The sequence below is a fragment of the Thamnophis sirtalis genome, unplaced genomic scaffold (genome assembly GCF_051295495.1).
Source record: "Thamnophis sirtalis isolate CommonGarterSnake01/CBP01778 unplaced genomic scaffold, rThaSir2_p1.2 scaffold_15, whole genome shotgun sequence".
In the NCBI taxonomy this organism is placed as follows: Eukaryota; Metazoa; Chordata; class Lepidosauria; order Squamata; family Natricidae; genus Thamnophis; species Thamnophis sirtalis.
In genome coordinates this window covers 34,791,396-34,814,634 of record NW_028261395.1, presented here as the reverse complement: position 1 = coordinate 34,814,634, position 23,239 = coordinate 34,791,396, and the positions used below count along the sequence as shown (strand labels likewise).

The following is a 23,239-nucleotide window of genomic DNA, read 5'->3' as shown; positions in this document are numbered from 1 at the left end:
TGACCCCTATTCTTTAGCCATTCCCTTTGTCTGGTAACTCTGCACATGCGCCCACTGGGAACAGGCTCCAGCTGTTTGTCTGGCTCACTGATGTCTGGCTCCGAAGGCAGCTGATAACTGGCATACTGATCTGCCCCCCCCCCCCCCCTGCCAGCACACAGTCCTCATCAGTGCCTTCCCCAGACTCCAGGACTGGTCCATGTTCCTCCTCAATCTCCTCACTGTCCGAATCTACTGCCAGCTCTTCTGGCCACTGGTAGGCCATGACAGGCAGCAAGCAACAGGCTGGCTGGCTGGCTGGCTGGCTGGCTGGCTGGCTGGCTGGCTGGCTGGCTGGCTGGCTGGCTGGCTGGCTGGCTGGCTGGCTGGCTGACGGAAGGAAAGATGGATGGATGGATGGATGGATGGATGGATGGAAGGAAGGAAGGAAGGAAGGAAGGAAGGAAGGAAGGAAGGAAGGAAGGAAGGAAGGAAGGTAGGTTGCCATGACTCAACTTTCAGTCAACTCTACCAGGATGACTGAGAAGACCACATGTGCCAGTTATTAACCATGAACTCATTTAAAAAAAAATTCTTCGAAGCCCATAACCAGATCCTAAACATTTCTATTATTTTTCTTTCCCAAGCTTCTAATTCCAGACCCAATTTAGTCCTGTTCTGTCCTGGTTTTGCAGACTTACCCTGCCAATGGATAGACAGACAGACAAGAGTCCTGGAAGCTGGAACTCTTTTCTGTAAATTCTTTCCAACCTTGTATTGAATTATGAGGGATCATCCTAAATAGATTTTTTTGAACAAAAACACTTAGCTTAAGTCTGTTTGGATGATTAAGTAGTTTCGAAACTGTGTACTTTGATTCCAAAGGCTTGAACAGTTTAGCTAAAAATTAAAAGCAAAAAAAAATTTGTGTCGTGATGCTTTTAATAAAACGGGCAGCTGGAAAATTCATTAAAAAAAGAAAAAGAAATCTCCCTGCGCCCTCATCTTTATTATCATCCAGTGCTTATCCTGTTTCCGAAGAGCCAACTTACATGATTTAAGCTCTCTCTCCTTGACACAGATGGGCATTTGGCATTAGGCCAGCTGGATGCGACTGCTGGAGCGAAGACCGTTCTAGGTGTTCTGCAGCTTGTGGCCCGTGAAATGATTTTGATACGGTGGAACGCTCTTAAAAGTACAGCACAGATCTACTCGGCTTGCAGGTTTATTCTTTAAGCAGAATCTTTATTGCACCTGTCTGCCAAATGCTTTTATACACTGACTGAACTTCAGTTCAGTTAGCTGTTTTGATGTGCTGGTGATGTCTAATTTATTTGTGATAGTTGCGTGCGGGATTTAACCCTCGCTGGTAAATTCCCCAATGTATTTCACCTCAGTTAAGAGCTGGGTTGATAGGTAAAAATCTGTGGCTGTCATAGATCCTTCTTGGTGCCCTTCATCTCCTTGTGCTACCCTGGGAGGCCTCCGGTTTTCCTGGCGCATCGCCTTCTGTCTGTCCAGTTATAGTTTGCGGTCTCATTCCACAATATATGTATGCCTGTCAATTCGATTATGATTAAGACTTTAACTGAGTAAGACGAGACATCATTTTCAATTCTGATATAACTGATAAACTTTGACAAGGGCAAGTACCTACGTTCCATCAAATGATGTCCAGTGTCAGGCTTGGAAGCCATCCTTTACAGTGGGCCTCAAGCCTGCCACATATTATTCTACTGTGTGAACCTGGGAGGCAGGGATTGTATGGAGCATGGTAGCTTTCTAGTCAAAATAACACTCTTTCTCAGAGAGTCAAGGTCATCTTGCCTCAGCACCTGGAGGGGCGTCACTGGGAGGGATCCTTTTTTGGGACAGTGACTGATTGGACCATGTGATGGACATGTGGGTGCTGGGGCAGGGTCTTGAACTTTCAACTGGGTGGGGAAAACCTGGATGCTTTCAGATTCGGGTTTTCCCAGATGTGCCAACATGGCTCTTCTAATAAATTGGAACTTTGAGGAATCTGTAGCCTCGGACTCTTATCTGATGGAAGATGCTATTTGGAACCTTGATATTCATCTGAATTTCCTGTAAAAACTCAACCCAGCTTCTCGAAGCCTTGGGGCTCTATCTGGGGTCCTGAGCCCTGAGTGTCGACCCAGCAACAGGCGGTGTGAAGACTCAGGAAAGTTAGAGGTGACAGTCCAGAGTATTTTAGACCAGAGCTCTGACTACTTATGGGCTTAAAAGCTCCTGTATGTACATGCATGTACATGAATGCACATTAACACATAGGCTTTGTTTATCGAATGTCTGTCTTGGTTAGCATCCCTTCATAGTGATGAAAAAGTAACTTTGCAACTAATCTTTGCATCTACAAAGCTGATGTAAAATCATAAGCACTTAGTGATTGCCTCACTTAATGACCGGTCCTGATTATGGTTGTTAAAAGAGGACTACCAGTGTAAGTATGCATATCTCCCTACCTGCGTTCTATCTGTGTGTGTGTGTGTTTGTGTTTGTATAGATATATATGTATAGATAGATGATAGATAGATAGATAGATAGATAGATAGATAGATAGATAGATAGATAGATAGATAGATAGATAGATAGAGATATCACTGTCGCTATATATTAAAAACTACCCTCATGGAAAAAAAGTCTAGGCTCTTCCTTCCATTATGCACTTAATTCAGGGCAAATTAGACATGGCTTATCTTAATATGGGTCACCCTGTTTTCTGTCTGCCAAAGAAAGCTCTGGAAACATGCCAACTTAAGCACAAAAATGGCAGTGGAAAAGTCTCTTTATCTTTTGGTCTCCTTTCTTCTCAAATTCATCCAACCTGCCTTTTCTTTCCAAGGGGAAATGAATGAGACAGCCTCTATCTAGAAGACATGAAATGTTTTTACAGAAAAATACGGAGTATGCTTAGTTCTCTACTGCTTTCTCAGAGCACTGAGGTACAGTATGATGTACCTTTTGTTGAGGTGATTTATATAATAGCAGAGTTGGAAGGGACCTTGGAGGTCTTCTAGTCCAACCCCCTGCCTAGGCAAGAAACCCTATACCGTTCAAGAAAAAAATGCCTATCCAACACCTTCTTAAAGACTTCCAGTGTTGGGGCACTCACAACTTCTGGAGGCAAGCTGTTCCACTGATTAATTGTGCTAACTCTCAGGAAATTTCTCCTCAGTTCTAAGTTGCTTCTCTCCTTGATCAGTTTCCACCCATTGCTTCTTGTTCTATCCTCAGGTGCTTTGGAGAATAGCTTGATTCCCTCTTCTTTGTGGCAACCCCTGAGATATTGGAACACTGCTATCATGTCTCCCCTAATCCTTCTTTTCATTAAACTAGACATACCCAGTTCCTGCAACCATTCTTCATTCTTTGTTGTTCTTCTTTGCACTCTTTCTAGAGTCTCTACATCTTTTCTACATCATGGCGACCAAAACTGAATGCAATATTCCAAGTGTGGCCTTACCAAGGCATTATAAAGTGATATTAACACTTCACGTGATCTTGATTCTATCCTTCTGTTTATGTAGCCTAGAACTCTGTTGGCTTTTTTGGCAGTGTTGCACACTGCTGGCTCATATTTAAATGGTTGTCCACTAGGACTCCAAGATCCCTCTCACAGTTACTACTATTGAGGAAGGTACCACCTATACTGTACCTGTGCATTTCGTTTTTCTTGCCTAAATGTAGAACCTTACTCTTTTCACCATTGAATTTCATTTTATTAGATAGTGCCCAATGTTCAAGTTTGTCAAGATCCTTCTGTATCTTAAGCCTGTCTTCTGGAGTGTTGGCTATTCCTGCCAGCTTGGTATCATCTGCAAATTTGATGTTCCATATTTATTCCCTCCTCCAAATCATTGATGAAGAAGTTGAAGAATACTGGGTCTAAAACAATCTGATTTTTGTGGTGTGTTTTTTGATAGGTTGGACTGTTTTATCCCTTTGTGTAAATACAGATGCAAAAAAATGAGTTAAATACTTCTGCTTTCTCCCTGTAGTTTGTCACCTTCTTGCCACTTTCTCCCAGCAATGGACCAATTGTTTCCTTAATCTTTTTCTTGTTTTTAACATGTTGGAAGAAGCTTTTTTTGTTATTTTTTACTTTTGTGGCAAGCATTTCTTCATTGTGAGTCTCAGCTTTCCTTACTTCATCTTTACAGGCTCAGGCTATTTGATGATATTCTGCCTTAGTTATGTCCCCTTCTTTCCACTTTTTATACTTAACCTTTTTGTTCTTTATGCAGCCATGCTGGTTTCTTTTGGGAGCTGTTGGTTTTCTTCTTCATTGGTATTGTGCTAGACTGAGCTTTTGTAATTTCATTTTTCAAAATTTCCCAAGCTTCTTGAGTTGTTTTCCCCTTGAGGATTCTCATCCATGGAATTCTTCCCAAGCTCTCTCTAAGTTTATTGAAATTAGCTCTCTTAAATTCGAAGACTCTAGCTTGACTTTGTTCTACTACTTGTGTTTGCATAATGTTGAATTCCAATATTGCATGGTCACTTGCCCCCAGGATTCCTATGGCTTCAACACCTTCTATCATTTCCTCTCTGTTAGTGAGAATTAAGTCTAATATGGCCGATCCCCTTGTTCCCTTCTCTACTTTGTCTGTTGTCTGCTAGGTTTGTTAGGAACCTGTTGGATCTTCCACTTGGTGCAGATTTAGTTTCCCAGTTGATGTCAGGGTAGTTAAAATTCCCCATTACTATTGTGATGTGCTTCCTACATACCTTAGTTAGCTGACTAGCAAAAAGTTCATCTACTTCCTCTGCTTGGTTGGGTGGCCTGTAGTATAGACCTATGGCAGTGTCGTTTCCCCACCAACCTTTAATATTGACCCAAATGCATTCAAGATGGTTCTCATCATTGTTGTGCTCTATTTCTGTAGAGATGTAGTTATTTCTTATATATAGTGCAACTCCACCTCCTCTTTTATTTGGTCTATTTCTTCTAAATAATTTAAATCCTTCTAGCTGTATGTTCCATTTGTGGGTTTCATCCCACCAGGTTTCTGTAATGACCACAATATCGTATCTGCCCTCATTTACTTGAATTTCTAATTCACCCTGTTTATTCCTCATACTCTGTGCATTGGTGTATAGACATTTGAGTCCATTTTGATTCACCCTGTGTTTACTGTCTACATTAACCTGTGTTATGCCTGACTTCCCCTATTTTCTTGCCACTTGTATGATTCATGCACATGGAATGGCACTCACTATTAAATGCTTGGTTTTGCTTGACAGCAGGAGTGGTAATCTTACCACTGAGTGTTTGGTAATCTTACCACTGAGTGTTTGATCGCTGAATGAAAGTTGTGTTTTATTATTTTTTCTTTGTGCACATATTGTTTTGTTTTTGACCTTGCACCCCCCTCCCCTGTGGTTGTAAGCCGCCCTGAGTCCCCTCAGGGAAAAGGGCGGCATATAAATCCCAATAAAACCTTAAACCTTAAACCTTAAAACCCGCACAAACATCTATGTTACATGCAATGATAATACTATGAGTTTTAGGTTGCTGGGGACAGAAATGTTCTGTATCAATTAATTCTCTGTCCCCGCTGTTCAGTATAAATGTTTACCCAGAAAATCTGTGAATTTAATGCCAAGTAACTCAGTCCCTTTGTTGGACGGGTACAAACCATCTCTTTTGTACAGTTTTTCATTGGACTAGCTGCAGGCATCATGACTAATAAAATCAAAGCCTTCCCTTTTACACCACTCCTTTAGCCACATATTAAACTCTGCTGCACTCTGGCCCTTCCCTTTTTGTTCCTTATATACTGGTAAAACCTTTGAAAAGATAAGCCTGCAACCTACACTACTAAGTTCATACCCCAAGCTCTGGAAATAATTCTTCACAGAAAATACATCTTTTTGGGACAGATAATTTGTGCCAAGATGTATAATAGCATCAACGTCACAGTCCTTACCTGCATTCTTGACTATCTTAAGAATACGCCTCTTTTAAAACCTCCATATCCATTCCTAAATTTACATCCCTTATGATTGAATCACCAACCAGAAGGTGACTTCTCTTTTTACATACCTTGATCTTCTTGTGCGACTGATGAATGATACCTGGGTCCCCATTTCACCTTTCCAAAGAAAGTTCTTCATTTTAGACCAGGATGCCCTGCTTAAAAAAAATAAAATCATGTGGCCATTTGAGTTTACTTGTAAGATGTAAATGTTCACAGTTTTTTCTTTAACAATTTTTTTAAAAAAATCTAAACATTGAAAAACTAACATTGAGAAAGAACTACTCTGAAGATTATAGGGAGATAAATGATCTTTCTTGATTATCCACAATATTAAAAAAAACGTTCGGGCACTTAATTTTGAATGAGCACTTACATGCATTTGCAAGTTCTTTAAAGTCAACGTGTCTGAGCAGATTACCTTGAATTTTTCACTGCTAAGTACAAGCCCAATCTAAATATTGTATACAACTGTACATCACATCATAAAAGCCCTTTGTGTTATATGCAACTCAGAATATATTTTACAGGGGTCGGATTGAAAAATGTTAGCAACAAGTTCTCTGCTTGGTTGCTGGGAAGGCATGGTGATGGTGGGCATGGCGTACTCGGCCTCCTGCACCGGGGAGGGGGGCATTTTTGCCCTCCCCAGGCTCCAGAGGCCCTCTGGAGGTCCTTCGGAAGCCAGAAACAGGTATTAAGGGTATTAAAAAGTGCCTCCCATGACTTGGTAAGGCCACACTTGGAATACTGCATTCAGTTTTGGTCACCACGATGTAAAAAAGATGTGGAGACTCTAGAAAGAGTGCAGAGAAGAACAACAAAAAGGATTAGGGGACTGGAGGCTAAAACATATGAAGAACAGTTGCAGGAACTGAGTATGTCTAGTTTAATGAAAAGAAGGACTAGGTGAGACATGATAGCAGTCTTCCAATATCTCCGGGGTTGCCACAAAGAAGAGGGAGTCTCCTGCCTAAGCAGGGGGTTGGGCTAGAAGACCTCCAAGGTCCCTTCCAACTCCGTTGTTCTGTTTTTTCTCATTAATCTATACTTAGTACCCCATAATGACAAAGTAAAAAGAGAATTTTAGAAACGTCTGTAAATGTATTAAAAAGAAAAAAGCTGTAATATCACATTGGCATACGTATATATGACCTTTTGCAGCTACACTTGAAATTTAGCTCAGGTGCCTCCCATTTCTCTGGATCATTGCTGACATGTTTCTACACCCTGACTGCAGTGGACCTGTGGTAAATTAAATTGATTGGACGTGATTTGGAAAGGCACACACCTCTCTATAGAAGGCCTTACTGAAGACAATGCATACTGTAGCAGAGCTGGACATGCTGTGGTAGAAGAAGGATTGTCTTTTGTTTGGTCATATTGCTTTTTTTTCTTTCAGTTGGAACTGTTTTACTGTTGGTGGATTTATCTTGGTTATGCAATTGTGAACAGGTGATAGACTCCTTGGCTTCCCGTGCTCAGCCTTGTAGAGCATGACTCCTACTTGGCAAGCTTAACTGTTGCCACAGGACCAAAATCAACTCTTATTCCACAAGATCATTTCATCCTGCTTCCTCATTCCAGTTTTTAATTTCTCTACTCCAGCTGGAGTTAATGTTCTCTGGGAAATATACTTATAGACAATATCTCTATACTGGGATTGAGTGAAAGGCGCTGGCCTGAAAATGGAATGTGTAGAATAGAAGGTTATACTATCCACTACTCTGGTGAAAATAGTAAACATCATCGAAATGGAGTAGCTACTATAGTAAACAATCTTATAAATAAATGCATCAAGTCTTTTATTCCTGTATCAGATAGAGCGATGATGATCCAAATTAATAGGATTGCCAACATGATCGCCAACATCCAATGATGGATATGGCAGGAGGAGGAGAAGAAGAAAAGGAAGAGGAGAGGAGGAGGAGGAAAAGAAAGAGGAAGAGGAGGAGGAGGAGCAGGAGGAGGAGGAGGAGGAAGAAGAAGAAGAAGAAGAATATACTAAAGTTGCTTTTTTCATTTACTTGTTTCCATAAGTGAATATTTCTTAGGTTTTTTAAAAAAAATATTTGTCTGAATCTTTTACCAGTTTTTTTCTTCTCACTGGTAGATGTTGACCATTGTGGTTTGCGACTGAGACTCAGCAAAAAAAAATAAAAAATGCATAGAAAAACTTGACTTTCGGTCACTATTCAATATTGTGTTCTTCTGAAAGGAAAGAAGCTTTTCAGGTTTGACATATATAAAAATAAAATATTGTAAACCTTGTTCAAAGGTTGAGCACAAAGGATGCAGGATCACCATGGGCATCATTTTTGCCCTTTCCTCAACTAGGAGGTTCTTCAGAGCGCCATTCAGACCCTGATCATCTCACGACTGAACTATTTGCGATGTAGTCCGCATAGGGCTGTCCTTGAATGCCATCTGGAAGCTACAGCTGGTTCAAAATGCAGCAATATAGGCAGCAATTGGTACCTCTCATTACACTCATATGTCATCGTTGTTTTGTGACCTACGTTGGTTACCAGTTGGCTTTCAAGCTACAATTCAAGTTATGGGTCATAGTCTATGAGGGTTGGGTTATTTCAAGGAGTGCCTATCTCCTGTGTTACCTGACCTCCTGATACAATTAGGCAAGGTAGGTGCACTCTACGTCCCTTCAATTAAATGTTGCCATCTTATGGGAAGAGTACCTTCTCTATCACAGCACTTACTCCCTGGAACAGCCTCCTACATTTAAAATATTCCTTAAATCTTTGAAGCTCTGCTGCACTGAGATTAGGGTGCATGTGGAGCTCCTTGGTGATTTTGGTATTGTATGGTTTTTGCCTTCCTGTTACTTTTTTTTGTCTTTGTATTCATAATGAGCCTCGGAGGCACAGTGGTTAGAGTGCTGTACTGCAGGCCACTTCTGCTGACTATCGGCTGCCTGCAATTTGGCAGTTCGAATCCCACCAGGCTCAAAGTTGACTCAGCCTTCGGTCCTTCCGAGGTCAGTAAAATGAAGACCTAGATTATTGGGGGCAATAGACTGACTCTGTAAAACTGCTTAGAGAGGGCTGTAAAAGCACTGTAAAGCGGTATATAAGTCTAAGTGCTATTGCAATTTTTTTTTTAATGATTGTAAGTGAACCAGAATCTTTTTGGAATTAAGTGACCTCAAAATTTAATAATAATATTAATAAAAAGGAAAGTTGTGGCCAAAGAGCACTTGGTTAAGTCCAGAAATCAGAATAACCTTGCCTATACAATAGTCTCTCTCAATTGCTGACATTTAAAAACATCTGAGTTCTAACTCCTGAATGAAATTTGCATTGGGCCTGCTGAAGATGTTCTTTTCAGAGCCTTATATTTCAACCTCTATGTATGTCACAATAATAGGAAAATTGTATTGTTTATTTTTGCTGTAGACATTAAGTGGTACAAACAGATTTTCATGTGTAAGAGAGTAACTAAAGGAATACTTTAAAAGATGATTTATATTAAGTACAGAAGAAATTATTTGATTTAAAATGTGGGTATATAGTATTCTTCAAATGTTACTATCACTTTTAATTGGTAAGACCTCATCAGCTTTAAGAAAAAAAATGTTTCATCTGAAACCAAATTGGAACTTTTAATCATTGCTTTCGCAAACATTCAGTAGATATAGTTCTTCCTATAATCAATTAGGTCTGTAATCTATAAAGTTTATTATCTTCTCATTCCTGGAACTGATCATAATTACCCATATATTTAAGAGGCCCAACTTCAACTTAAATGCTCCAGCTTCCCATACTTTAATCAATATTGGGACTCCGGCAGTCTTAAGTACAGCGTTTATCCACTGGATCTACTGTATTTTGAGTTCTGAATGATAGGAACTGTTCTATTTGAAAAATAGTGAAGTTTTGGTCACCATGATGTAGAAAAGATGTGGAGACTCTAGAAAGAGTGCAGAGAAGAGCAACAAAGATGATTAGGGGACTGGAGGCGAAAATATATGAAGAACAGTTGCAGGAACTGGGTATGTCTAGTTTAATGAAAAAGAAGGACAAGGGGAGACATGATAGCAGTGTTCCAATATCTCAGGGGTTGTCACAAAGAAGAGGGAGTCAAACTATTCTCCAAAGCACCTGAGGGTAGGATAAGAAGCAATGGGTGGAAACTAATCAAGGAGAGAAGCAACCTAGAACTGAGGAGAAATCTCCTGACAGAACAATGAATTAGGGGAACAACTTGCCTCCAGAAGTTGTGAATGTTCCAACACTGGAAGTTTTTAAGAAGATGTTGGCTAACCATTTGTCTGAAGTGGTTCAGGGTATCCTGCCTAAGTAGAGGGTTGGACTAGAAGACCTCCAAGGTCCCCTCCAACTCATTCTAATTCTAAAATAACAATGAACCTACACTTTCTTCATACTTTATACTGTTTGCACTTCAAAAATTATTTAAAAACAAAGAAACAATTTTCCATATCTTGCAAGTCAAGTTCATATCACTGGAATTATTTCAAACAAACTAAAACTTTAAATAGAATTGTCATTTTAATTGGGGGGGGGGGGATTTTGCTAACAAACAACACATGACAGGTTCCAATGATATAATTTTTGTTTTTCTGTTTTCACAAGATCAGATCATAATTATATCTTTAAATCCGGGCCTTTGTCATAATTGTTGCTAAAGATGAAATCTGCTACAGGTAAAGGTGAAGGTTCCCCTTGCACATATGTACTAGTCATTCCTGAATCTAGGGGGCAGTGCTCCTCAAAGAGGCAGCACTGTCTGAAGATGTCTCCATGGTCATGTGTCTGGCGTGACTAAACACCAAAGGCGCGCAAAACACTGTTACCTTCCCACCAAAGGCGGTTCCTATTTTTCTACTTCCATTTTTACATGCTTTCAAACTGCTAGGTTGGCAGAAGCTGGGACAAGTAACAGGCGCTCGCTCCTTTACGCGGTGCTAGGGATTCAAACCGCCGAACTGCCGACCTTTCTGACCAAGAAGCTCAGCATTTTTGCCATCGGGTCCTCTTTAAATCTGCTAGGCCTCACCTAAAGTCCAGAAATTAATTTTACATCTTTGATCATAGTATGGCGATCACTGATTTTATTTTTTAAAAAGTAAAAACCAGGTGTGTCTAGGGAAAGAGTTTACTTACTCTTGTATTTTTGGTTATTTTTAGAACACGCCAGTGGGAACTCCGATTTTCATTGTGAATGCCACAGATCCAGACCAAGGAGCAGGTGGAAGCGTGCTTTACTCTTTCCAGCCAACATCCAACTTCTTTACCATTGACAGTGGCCGTGGCATTGTATCAGTTATTCGTCCACTAAACTACGAAGTCACACAGGCGTATCAGCTGCAAGTGAATGCCACAGTAAGTTTGGGTCACCTCCCTTTTCTTTGCCTCTTGAACAATTGAAGGGGCTGCAGATGAATACATTTCATTCAAACATTTTAGATGAATATTATATAGGTAGGCTTTGACTTGGTGCGGTGGCCTAGAGGTGGAGCTCTCACCTCACAATCAGGAGGCAGTGAGTTCGATCCTAGGTAGAGGCAGGTATTTCTCTCTCTGGGCACAATGAGAATATGTCTGATGAACAAAACTCTGCATTGGTGACAGGAAGGGCATCTGGGCATTAAAATACTCTGCTAGCTTCATTCAGTTGCGCAAACTCCACTCTGCAAGAGATTATGGGGTCATTAAAAGATGATTAAGATGACGATCTAGCGACTTTTAATGGCAATTCAGTGCCTGGAATTACAGTCATAAGATATGCTGGTTGTTGTGGCTCCATGCCCAATTTTACAATCTTTTTTGCATCAACGCGAAGGGAACACCACAGACATTAAATGAACCAGCAATTGTACCCAATGCACTTTTTTTTTTGCCAAAAACTTAATGTAAACACCAGTTTCCAGCAAAAGATGTTACAAATTGTTCTCACGTGACTGCAGGATACTACAAACGGTTATAAATGTGGGCAGTTACCAAATGCACAAAATATGATTGTGTGTCCACAAAGGTGGATGCAGCCATCAGAATGTTGAAACCGGGTCTTAATTCTGGAGGGACCTGTCATAACTTCGAACATTCACTAAGGAATCAGTCATAAGTTAAGGATTAGCTGTAATTGATATTCTTTAATTTAGCTTTATGTATGATTTGCCGATTCCCCAGCAGGCTGACTGGGGAATTCTGGGAATTGGTCCATATATCTTAAAGGTTGCCAAGATTGAGAAATGCTGATCTAAGCATGTTTTGTTTTTTTTAAAATCAGGGCTTTAACTGAGTTAGGACCTTGAAGATTATTTAAAGTTTAGGGACAACCTTGGACCACCTAAAACTCTTAGGAATATGGGCACCCCACTTGTTTGTTTCCTCTAAATAATTAAAGATATACATATACATATACATATACACACACACACACACATACATATATATATATATATTCACACACACACATATACATACATACATACATATGTTGTATTTGTGATATATATATATATATATATATATATATATATATATATATATATATATATATATATATATATATATATATATATATATATATATATACTGTATATATATATATATATATATATATATATATATATATATATATATATATATATATATATATATATATACACATACATACATACATACATACATACATACATACATACATACATATATATATATATATATATATATATATATATATATATATATATGTTTAGTGTCACAACCCCTGGTATGCCCCAATTATGGGAGGAAGCTAACTGCTTCCATTATCTGTCAATCGGCTCGTCACAAGAGTCCATCACGACAGAAACTCAATATTTTTACTGTTGCCTTTGTTATATTTGTGTTCTATTTGTGCTGATAAATAAATAAAGGGAGACTAGTATAGATCTATTTCAAGCTATTTAGCTCTGATCAGCTAGCCATACCCTTACTGGAATTCGAACCTGTGCTGTATTACATCTTAGGCAGATCTATACTAGTCTCCCTTTATTTATCAGCACAAATACAACACACACACACACACACACACACACACAGACACACACACATATATATATATATTATATCAGTACCACATATATCTCAAGAGGAAATTTAAAATCTGATTATATGGCCGCCAGCCATTTTAATTCATATTAATCAGAGGTGGTATTCTACCAGTTTGCACTGGTTTGGGCGAACTAATAGTGGCAGCCTCGCGAGGCTCCAGCTACCCACCAAGATGTCATCATGGATTTTTGGCGCACAGGTTCCTGCTATTGAACCATTAGTGAAGAAAAGAGGATACTGTTACTGATATTAAGTTTTTTTGTAATCTGCATTCATCATATAAAATATTACAAGAGGTTCATTTGATGAATTTAATTTAATTCAGTATTGAAACACTGAATACTTCAAACATTCATCAGGTTCCATAGCACTTCTATTAAAGCAAGGAGGATTTTCTAGATCTCTTACAAAGTATCATTCAGTTAGCACAAAATAAATGAATTTCTCTTTTTGTAGCTTATAATTGGGGAGGGGGAGTGTTCTCATCTTGTCCTTGACAGCATTTGACAGATTTTGAAAATGGTGTGCTATAATTCTCAAAGAAATAAAAAGAGATAACTGGCTGTTGTTTGCAGTTGTTAAACATTGTCCAATTATTACTGAGATCCAAATCTTGATAATAGCAAAACTGAAAATAGTTTCTATCTGAAATTTGGCAGAGCTTTTGTAGGTGAAAGAAAACCAACCAACTCTCCTCAGTAAAATATAGTTTCTTGTGTTCAATTCTACAACATTGTGGCAATAATAGAAGAGCTGATCCTGACAACCAAGAGTGAGCCATTCTTGGTTGACAAATACTTATCAGTTGGTAGATTAGATCAGGTGTTCCAAAATGGCTGAGTTTTGCATCTTTTTTTTTGAGAGGCGTTTGCTGAAAGTTGACAGGCTGTCAACCTGTAAAGCATTCCTGGCCTGCTCTCGAGTTGCTATAGGCAGGAGGGAAGGGGTAACTGATGGAGCAGCTCAGCAGCCCTGACCAAAAGCACATTCCATGCATTCCTTTCTCAAGGCTGTATCTCAGGTTACCAGAGCTAGCCGATGAGGCATGTTTTCTACCGTCCTTGAAAGTGCTCCATTGGAGAAGATGATTTATGACACACCCTGGGAGGAGGGGGGAAATAGTTGAGCCGTAAATTATGTGGGGCAGAGCCGACTTGCTGTCAGGGTTCTGACGGCTGCCCTAATTAACTCATGAGCCCCAAGCCAAGTTTCAAAAGAAATCCAGTTATTTATTAGGAGCAACATCCGAGTGAAGTCAGCTCTGCACCACCTAATTTAGGGCTCAACTATGACCCTGTTCCCCTCCGTCTTCCCAGGGTGTGTCATAAATCACATTCTCCAATGGAGCACTTTCATGGGCTGTAGAAAACCAGCCTCTCCAGCTGACTTTGTAACCTGAGATACAGTCTTGAGAAAGGCATGCATGGAATGTGCTTCTGGTAATGGCTACCGAACTGCTCCATCAGTTCCCCCCACTTCCTATGGCAACTCAAGAGCAGGCCAGGAATGCTTTACGAGTTGACACAGACTTCTCTATTTTATATTGCATTTATATGCATTTTAGGTTTTACACTATAATTTCCACAACCTTCCCGTGTAAAATAGAGGAGAAATGTGCTATCCATTTTTAATATTCAACGTGAGACTATAATTCTGAAAAAGGAAGGTTTGGGTCACAGAAGACCTACCTCATATGTAGATGTAATTAGCTTTTTATTGTCTATTGACTTTTACTTAACGTTATGTCAATATTTTCTCTTTCTACATTTTTAAGGATCAGGATAAAACCAAGCCTCTCTCTGCTCTGGCCAATCTTGCAATTACCATTACAGATGTACAGGATATGGATCCAATTTTTATCAATCTCCCCTACAGTACAAACATCTATGAGAACTCCCCTCCGGTAAGAGCTCTGATAAAAGTATTGATGCTATTGGAAACCTCTATGACAATCTCTTTTGAAACAGGTGTGCTATATTAAGAAGAGTATTATGAGTACTGATGAGCTTCACCCCAACTTCACCCATCCCAAATAAGTCCAGAAAAAGTTATGAATGAAAAGGTCAAATGGATATAAAATCTTTCCATTCAGTTTGATAAGTCCGTTTCAGAATGGGAAAGGTATTTTTGAGAAAGTTATGCACTTAACTACACCTAAACCAGAGGTGGTATTCAGCCGGTTCGGACTGGTTCGCCCAAACCAGTAGTGGAAATTGCAGGAGGGCCTGCCCACCCACCCTGGCTCTATGTGATCCTATTTAAGCACATTTTCAAACTGCACGGATGCGTGCAAATTGCACGCACAATCAAAGTGCATGGGTGGAAGTTCGAGTGCATGCATTGAGGGGCCATGTACGAGCAAAGCCAGTGTGCACCGCTCACTCAAATTTTTGAACTGTAGGGAAAGTAAGCGAATACACCCCTGACCTAAACCCTCTCCCCTCTTTTTTATTTGAACAATCATGAATTACTTTTCTTTCTGGTGGTGGGTTTGCATATATCTATAGTGGTATACCATATCAAAAATACAATATTGGGGTTAAATATTGGATGACAGATAGTTTCATCATCCCTACATAGATACAATGGGTTCATAATCAGTCTCATAGTTTATAAAGATAAGACTTCATTTCTCTGAATTGGTGCTATTTATCATAGCCCTTGTCCCTCATGCTAGCAGGACTTACTTCCTTTTCCACTCTGCTCTTAGAGCAAAATATGAATCTATAATGTGATTCATGTGATACATTTTTTTTATCAGATTTTAGCAATAATTTGCATTTGGAACTAAGCATTTCGATATGGCCCAAGGGCTAATCAATAAAGAAAACTGAAAAACTATAATGTGATGTGACATTTTCCATCAACTGATTTATCACAGAGACCATTGCTGTTTAGGGTTGAGAGGGAGTGAGTGGACCAACAAGCTTGTGTCCTTAAGGAGGAGTAGAAATCTAGGTATGCCCACTCCTGGTTGAACATCTTAACTACAATACCATATTGGTTCTCAAGATTTCCCTGGATCTACCTGTTGCACAAAGTAGCTTGAACTACCCTATTTCCCTGAAAATAAGACCTCCTTGGATAATAAGCCCAATTGGGCTTTTGAGCGCATGTGCTAAAATAAGCCCTACCACGAAAATAAGCCCTCCCCAAAAATATTTAAACACATGTGCAGTCAGTCCCCACCATTTCCCTCTGGTTGCTTGCTGTGCAAACAACACGAAGTGAGGAGGCGAGGCCAGAGGGGGGAAAGGGGAAGGGTAACATGTCCCATGCACCCCACATACCCTTACCTGATGGCTGTTCCCGCAACCCTATCTGCCACGCTCTTTCTGTCACACTAATGGCTGCTTCAAAAAGAGCAGCAGGCCCAGCAGCGCGCAACACAGCAGCAGCCATGAGGTGACCATGCTTGTCGCCTCCTGTGCCTCAAAAATAATAAGACCTCCCCAAAAAATAAGGCCAAATGCTTATTTCAGGGGTCAAAAAAAATAAGACCCTGTCTTGTTTTTGGGGAAACATGGTATATTGAAGAGAGCAAAAGATGGAGAGAAGAATGACTGAGTGGTTTTAGCTTTAGCCTCAATAATACTTTATTCATTTCGCGATAGTACCCCCAAAAAGTATGTTTTGTAATCAGGTATCTGCCAATCACATGCAGAATGAATATGAATAAAATGCAAAATTGTTGATATTGTCAGTGTAAGAGCTTTAGGACTTCTCTAACAGAATTTTCCAACCAGCTTAATAAAAGATGCATTATATAACTAACCAATAATGCACTTGATAATGCAGCTTAAAAGGCTTATAAGTAATTGAAGGAGAAAGGCATTGCTGCAGGAACCACAATGAATATCATTTCAGAGTCTATATTAAATGTTTTCTTCACGCAAGACAATGTAAGCAATGAAGGAGGGGGAAACCACAGTCTGGTAATAGCTATGGAAAAAAATGAAAAATTATTACAGAAATGGGCGCACACATGGTTACATCTTCTACAATTACAGACTGCACATATATTACCTTTCTCACATACTTTTGTGGTCATTAAAGGGAATGTCTTTCAAAATAAATATATGTTCTGACCTAGGCTTCCTGAGACAGTAAAAATCACACGCTTAGTCCCCAAAACCCTTTTTAAAATTTAAACGGCTATGAATTATGTTCATTCACAGCCCGTAATGATTCACAACCAGTCTGTGAAGAGTCCGACAGAAGTCTGCCACAGTCTTGCAGGCTAAGGCTGATAAGAACCCACCTTTATCTCCCTTGAAACGCTGCCAGAGACCTAATTGCCAATTAGTTTTGCAAGGCCAAATGGAGCAGAGAATCAAACAGGACTTCTCAGAGCTTGAACTGACTAAATGAACTAATTGCTCCCTGCAAAGGCTCACCTCCCTTTGCTCCTCCTTTATGTCTTATGGGAGGGGCCAAGCCTTACTCCCGAGTAGCCCCTTTTGTCTTAACTGTTCTTGAACGCTGCTTCTCTATAGATACTATAGATAATAAATGATGGTAAATGGTGTCAGTCTTAGTACTCAGGAAAACAAGTGTCTTGGAAAATTTGTATCCAATTTGAAATGTGACATTTCTTATGAATATTTTACCCATTACCTAAACATCTTCCAGGTTGTTACCAAATACCTTAACTTTATTTCCTCCTTCCAACTTGAATTGAAGAGCAATTAAGAGAACATCTATGTGAAGTAAAATTCTTACCCAGAATATGGAGTGCCTTATTTCTCTTTAATGTATGCAGCTTCTACACAGACTGATTTCCACATCATGTTCTGTGATTAAACCGGTTAACATTATCTGTTTAACAAAAAAAGTTGTATATATTCAGCAGAGCTGACTTGTTCTGTGTCCACTCAATTAAATAGTGCCACTTTTCAGGACTCTGTCAAGTTCCTGACCTCTGAAATAAGGTTCCCCCCAAAAATCTGTGGGGTTCCCACCTGACGTTCTAGAAGGCCTTAAAGACTAGACTATTCTCTTACATCTTGGGTTAGATTGAATGAATCCCCTCGTGTGATGTGCTTGGTAAATGTTTATTTATTCAGTGACCAGATTATCAATTTATTTATTCATTTTATACAGTGTTATCTTTTTATTTGTTGCTATATTGTGAGCTACCTGTTTATCTGCAAGTTAGTAGTGCCTATTCACACATTGGTGGGACACGGTGGCTCAGTGGCTAAGACGCTAAGCTTGCCGATCAGAAAGGTTGGCAATTTGGCGGTTTGAATCCCTAGTGCCGCATAACAGAGTGAGTTCCCGTTACTTGTCCCTGCTTCTGCCAACCTAGCAGTTTGAAAGCATGTAAAAATCCAAGTAGAAAAATAGTAACCACCTTTGGTGGGAAGATAACAGTGTTTCGTGCATCTTCGGTGTTTAGTCATGCCGGCCACATGACCACGGAGACGTCTTCAGACAGCGCTGGCTCTTCGGCTTTGAAACAGAGATGAGCACCATCTCCTAGAGTTGGAAACAACTAGCACCTATGTGCAAGGGGAACATTTACCTTTACCTTATTCACTCATTCACTCACTCAAACAATCAATGTGGTATGAGAATGAATAGTGGCATATATTTTTCCTTTAGGGAATTATTTAAGAAGTCAGTAGAGAACATGCAGGAATGAAAAATGCTTATCCAATTAGAACTATTGATTCTTTTGCCTCCTGAATAATTATGTGATATTTATATGAATCACTAAGGTGATGTAGGAGGAGTGGCAGAACCTGGGGGTGGAATTAAAAGAGGAATCAGCTTAAAATTCCTCTATAGCCACAAGCAGATGTAAGTCCAATCCCCCTTGAATCCTATGGACCCTTATCTATCTCTAAGCAGGTACCAGTCATTAATTGAGAAATGCCTGTGCATATGTTGTTTATGTATAAATCAGTTTAATTGGGCCTTGACATGTGAACCTGGTCTTTCACACCTGACAGTTACTTACTTGTCTTTCAGTATGTTGTAAGTGCTTTCATAATTTTAAGATAATTTGCTATCTAATTGATTCAATATTTCTGAGAATGAAGAAGCCCAGAAATATTCTAATGAATTATTTCCCTTAAATGATAAGCTGCAGTTGTTTTATTGCATCTCAAATTGAACTAACCCTTTTCGTCATGCATCATTTTTAATGTATCTATGAAATAATTATCTGGAAGTTTTTATCTTGCCTGTTTTTCATCTCATAGCATCCAATAACATGATTTGTCAATGAACATTTTAAGCTTGCAGTTCTGATCTTCTGTGTTTGCAGTTGATGAACTGTCTGTATTATTGTTATTATTATTTTTTAAAGGCAGAGCCCTGGATGAGACATGTCTTACAGCGTGTTGGCATAAATGAGATACTGAACTTTGGAGGATTGGGTACTATTTCTAATGTGATTATCTGTCATTCTCATGTAAATGCTACTTCCTAGGTTGACTTAAGAAGGTATTTAAATATTAAGAAAGGTGTCTGGAAATTCTGCTTGGCCAATTTAAGTAAAGGTTCCCCTTGCACATACGTGCTAGTCACTCCCAACTCTAGGGGCTGGTGCTCATCTCCGTTTCAAAGCCGAAGAGCCAGCGCTGTCCAAAAATGTCTCCGTGGCCAAAAATGTGGCCGGCATGACTAAACGCCGAAGGTGCACGGAACGCAGTTACCTTCCCACCAAAGGTGGTTTCTATTTTTCTACTTGCATTTTTTACATGCTTTTGAACTGCTAGGTTGGTAGAAGCTGGAACAAGTAACAGGAGCTCACTCCATTACACAGCGCTAGGGATTCGAACTGCCAAATTGCCAACCTTTCTGATCGACAAGCTCAGCGTCTTAGTCACTAAGCCACTATGTCCCATTTTTGACCAATTTACTTACATCTATTTATCTGCTTATGTTTATCTCCACAGTATATCTGAGTTTTGGTAACTTTGTATTAAAGCAGGAGAAAATGAGTATAAATCCATATACATTATTTGCTTTATTATTGCATCAAATCTTAATTTTCCCCGCCAAGTGCATGACATCCAGCCCATCACTGATCAGTTGGCAGAAAGGAAAGAATTGGATAAACTGCAGAAAATTACTACAAAGAGATTCCTACCAGCCTTTTGATTGGAATTAAGGAGCGCAAAATAGGATTTCTTGCCTCTAATAGCTATCAAAGCAGCTTTCCAAGACACCCTTCTATCCCCCTTCGCTCTCTGCTCTTCTCACTGTGATAATATGCTGTACTTTCCTTAACCTGGGAGGGAGGGAGGAAGGAAAAGACAGACGAAAAATCCAGATATTGTACACAGTAGCCTATTGCATGTGTCCTAACAAATCCTTATTTAATCTCAATTATTGTGGTTGAGAAGAGTCTACAGGTAATCCTAGACATAAAGCCATTAGTTTAGCAACCGTTCAAATTTACAACGGCATTGAAAAAAGTATTTTTTCTACTTGCATTTTTACATGCTTTCGAACTGCTAGTTTGGCAAAAGCTGTCACGTAACAGGAGCTCACTCTGTTACGTGGCACTAGGGGTTTGAACCGCTGAACTGGCGACCTTTCTGATCGACAAGCTCAGCGTCTTATCCATTGAGCCACCGCGTCCCATAGCTGCCTTAAGATTCTTCTATTTGAAGGGGGCACATTTTATTTCCCCAACTTGAACCGTTTTTCTTGCTAAAGTCATCTCTCAACTTCTTAGTGGTATTCCAGCCTGCCTTTTTATAAAGTTGTAGTACCATGGAATCTGTACACTAAAAATTTGTAAGAGCAATACTTGTAGTCCCAAGATGCACTAAAAATGCTGCTTTACAGTTAGAGGTGGGTCCGGCTTCTGTGAGTGTCGGAGCTTGGTTTTATCTCCTTAATTACTGGTTGAAATTGAATTTTTCTCCTCTGGATCAGACTCCACCGATTCTCGGAGGCCGTTTAAATCAACCTGGCTAACAAAAGCTAATAGCAAACTCCAGTCCCCTAAAAAGTCTCTGTCCAGTAGGGCTTGAAAACGCCAGGTGTCAATGTATCTGGGATATTGATTTTCAAACCAGCTTGAATCCTCTCCAGTTTATGGATTATTGTCAGATGGACATGTGCCATCATCTTATGTAACTTCAAATTTTAATTGTAAACATTTGTTGGGTATTTATTTTGCTAGATTGGATGTTCTACCTCTGCATTTCTGTGCGGACAAAGTAACAGAATAACAGCATTGGAAGGGACTTTGGGGGGGTCTTCTAGTTCAAACCCTACACCAGTGGTGGCTAACCTTTTTTGTCGTTGTGTGCCGAAACACCCGTAATGCAATTTGTGTGCAACACCCACCCCTGTGCCCCGCCCCCTTGTGCACCCTCAGCACTCCCTCCTGCACCCTACGGACCCTCCTGTGCTCCATCTTGGGACTAGTAGGCCTCCCTGGAGCCTCCTGGGACCAAAAGCAGGCAGTGGGGGGGCACCGTGTCCCCCAGTGTGCTCCCCCATTCCCTATGCTTGTGTGTGCGACCCCCGCCCCCTGCATGTGTGTGTGCCCCCTCCATCCCCATGCATGCATATGCGACCCTCCCCACACTCCCACACATGTGCACACAACCCAAAAATCAGCTGGCCTGTGGGTGGGGGGGCGCATGCACGATGGAGCTGAGCTGGGGCGATGGCTTGCGTGCCGACAGAGAGAGCTCTGCATGCCCCCTGTGCACGCATGCCATAGGTTTGCCATCACAGCCCCACACCATTTCAAACAGATGATTGCCATTTAAAACAATCCTGTTCTGCCAGACTCCTACCCATGTGGAGATTGGCTCTGTGGAATCCCTAAGCCATATGTTCCTTAATTGCTCTCTCTGGACGGAATGAAGGAAGATATATATTTATCTCATTTTAAAGAACTATCCTGATAAAGAGAACTATGTCTATTTGTCACTGCTTCTATCTAATCAGGATCCTCACATATCTTTCCAGGTTTCAGATTTAATGCTTTCATTTGTTGTGTCCATCCTACCTACAGTTGAAGTTTAGCACAACTTTGTGATTACCACTGCTATTTCCACTATAGTTGCTAAAGCAGTGTATTTCATGTAATTTTACTTCATTTTTAAGTTTTATTAAAAATTACAGTTCTATCCATTTTATTATAGTGCTTTCTGACCCGTAGGCATAATAAAGGTTTTGATATTGAGTCACAGAGTAAGGGGATGAATGTCAAGCTATTATTTTCTCTTTCTTTCTTAAAACACTGAATATGTAATGTAAAATCTATGCAGCTAGTGTATTTGCAGAAAATAGCGCTCATGTATGGCTACATAACTTCCATCCAATTTAGTGCTTACAAAAAAAATGAATATACAGGGAGGCGAGCATTTTCAAGAAATTTATATATATATATATATATATATATATATATATATATATATATATATATATATATATATATATATATATATATATATATATATATATATAATGGACCTATTGCCAGGCCTAGTGTATACATATTTTATTTTTTGCTATGCTGCTTTGCTCCTAAATCAGGTTTGAGCTTCCAGTTAAAAGCTCAAATTTACTTTGTTTACAAACTTCAGCAGGATAAAAAAGGGATAATGTCCATTGTGAACAACAGAAATATTGTTTATACTAATTGTATACCCAGTGGCTCAGTGGCCAAGATGCTGAGCTTGTCAATCAGAAAGGTCGGCAGTTCAGCAGTTCGAATTCCCTAGCGCCACGTAAAGGAGTGAACTCCCGTTACTTGTCCCAGCTTCTGCCAACCTAGCAGTTCGAAAGCATGTAAAACTGCAAGTAGAAAAAATAGGGACCATCTTTGGTGAGAAGTTAACAGTATTCCCTGCCCCTTTGGCGTTTAGTCATGCCGGCCACATGACCACGGAGAGGTCTTTGGAGAGTGCTGGCTCTTCGGCTTTGAAATGGAGATGAGGACCGCCCCCTAGAGTTGAGAACGACTAGTACATATGGGTGAGGGAAACCTTTACCTTTTAACTAATGATGATGTGAATATTGGGGACTCTTCTGTCAAATATTTCCAAATAAATGGCACAGTGGCTAAAACAAGGGTCTCAAACTGGTGGCTCCACCCCAGCTCCATGAATGGGAAAAATGTAGTGAAATGTCATGTGACGGCAATGTGACATGGTGAGTTTGACACCTGTGGGCTTTTACTTTTACCTTTAGCTATTAGTA

The 23,239-nt window shown here is 39.9% G+C and overlaps 1 protein-coding gene across 1 annotated transcript in view; it reads left to right on the top strand.

Annotated features, from left to right (window-relative positions):
• The window catches only part of LOC106545335 (cadherin-23), a 453,671-nt gene that overhangs the window by 165,794 nt on the left and 264,638 nt on the right, over nt 1-23,239 (top strand). Inside the window, exons 6-7 of the mRNA XM_087702429.1 lie at nt 11,147-11,341; nt 14,832-14,960. Of these exons, the coding sequence (XP_087558555.1) occupies nt 11,147-11,341; nt 14,832-14,960 (324 nt within the window). The remainder of the gene's footprint in view (nt 1-11,146; nt 11,342-14,831; nt 14,961-23,239) is intronic.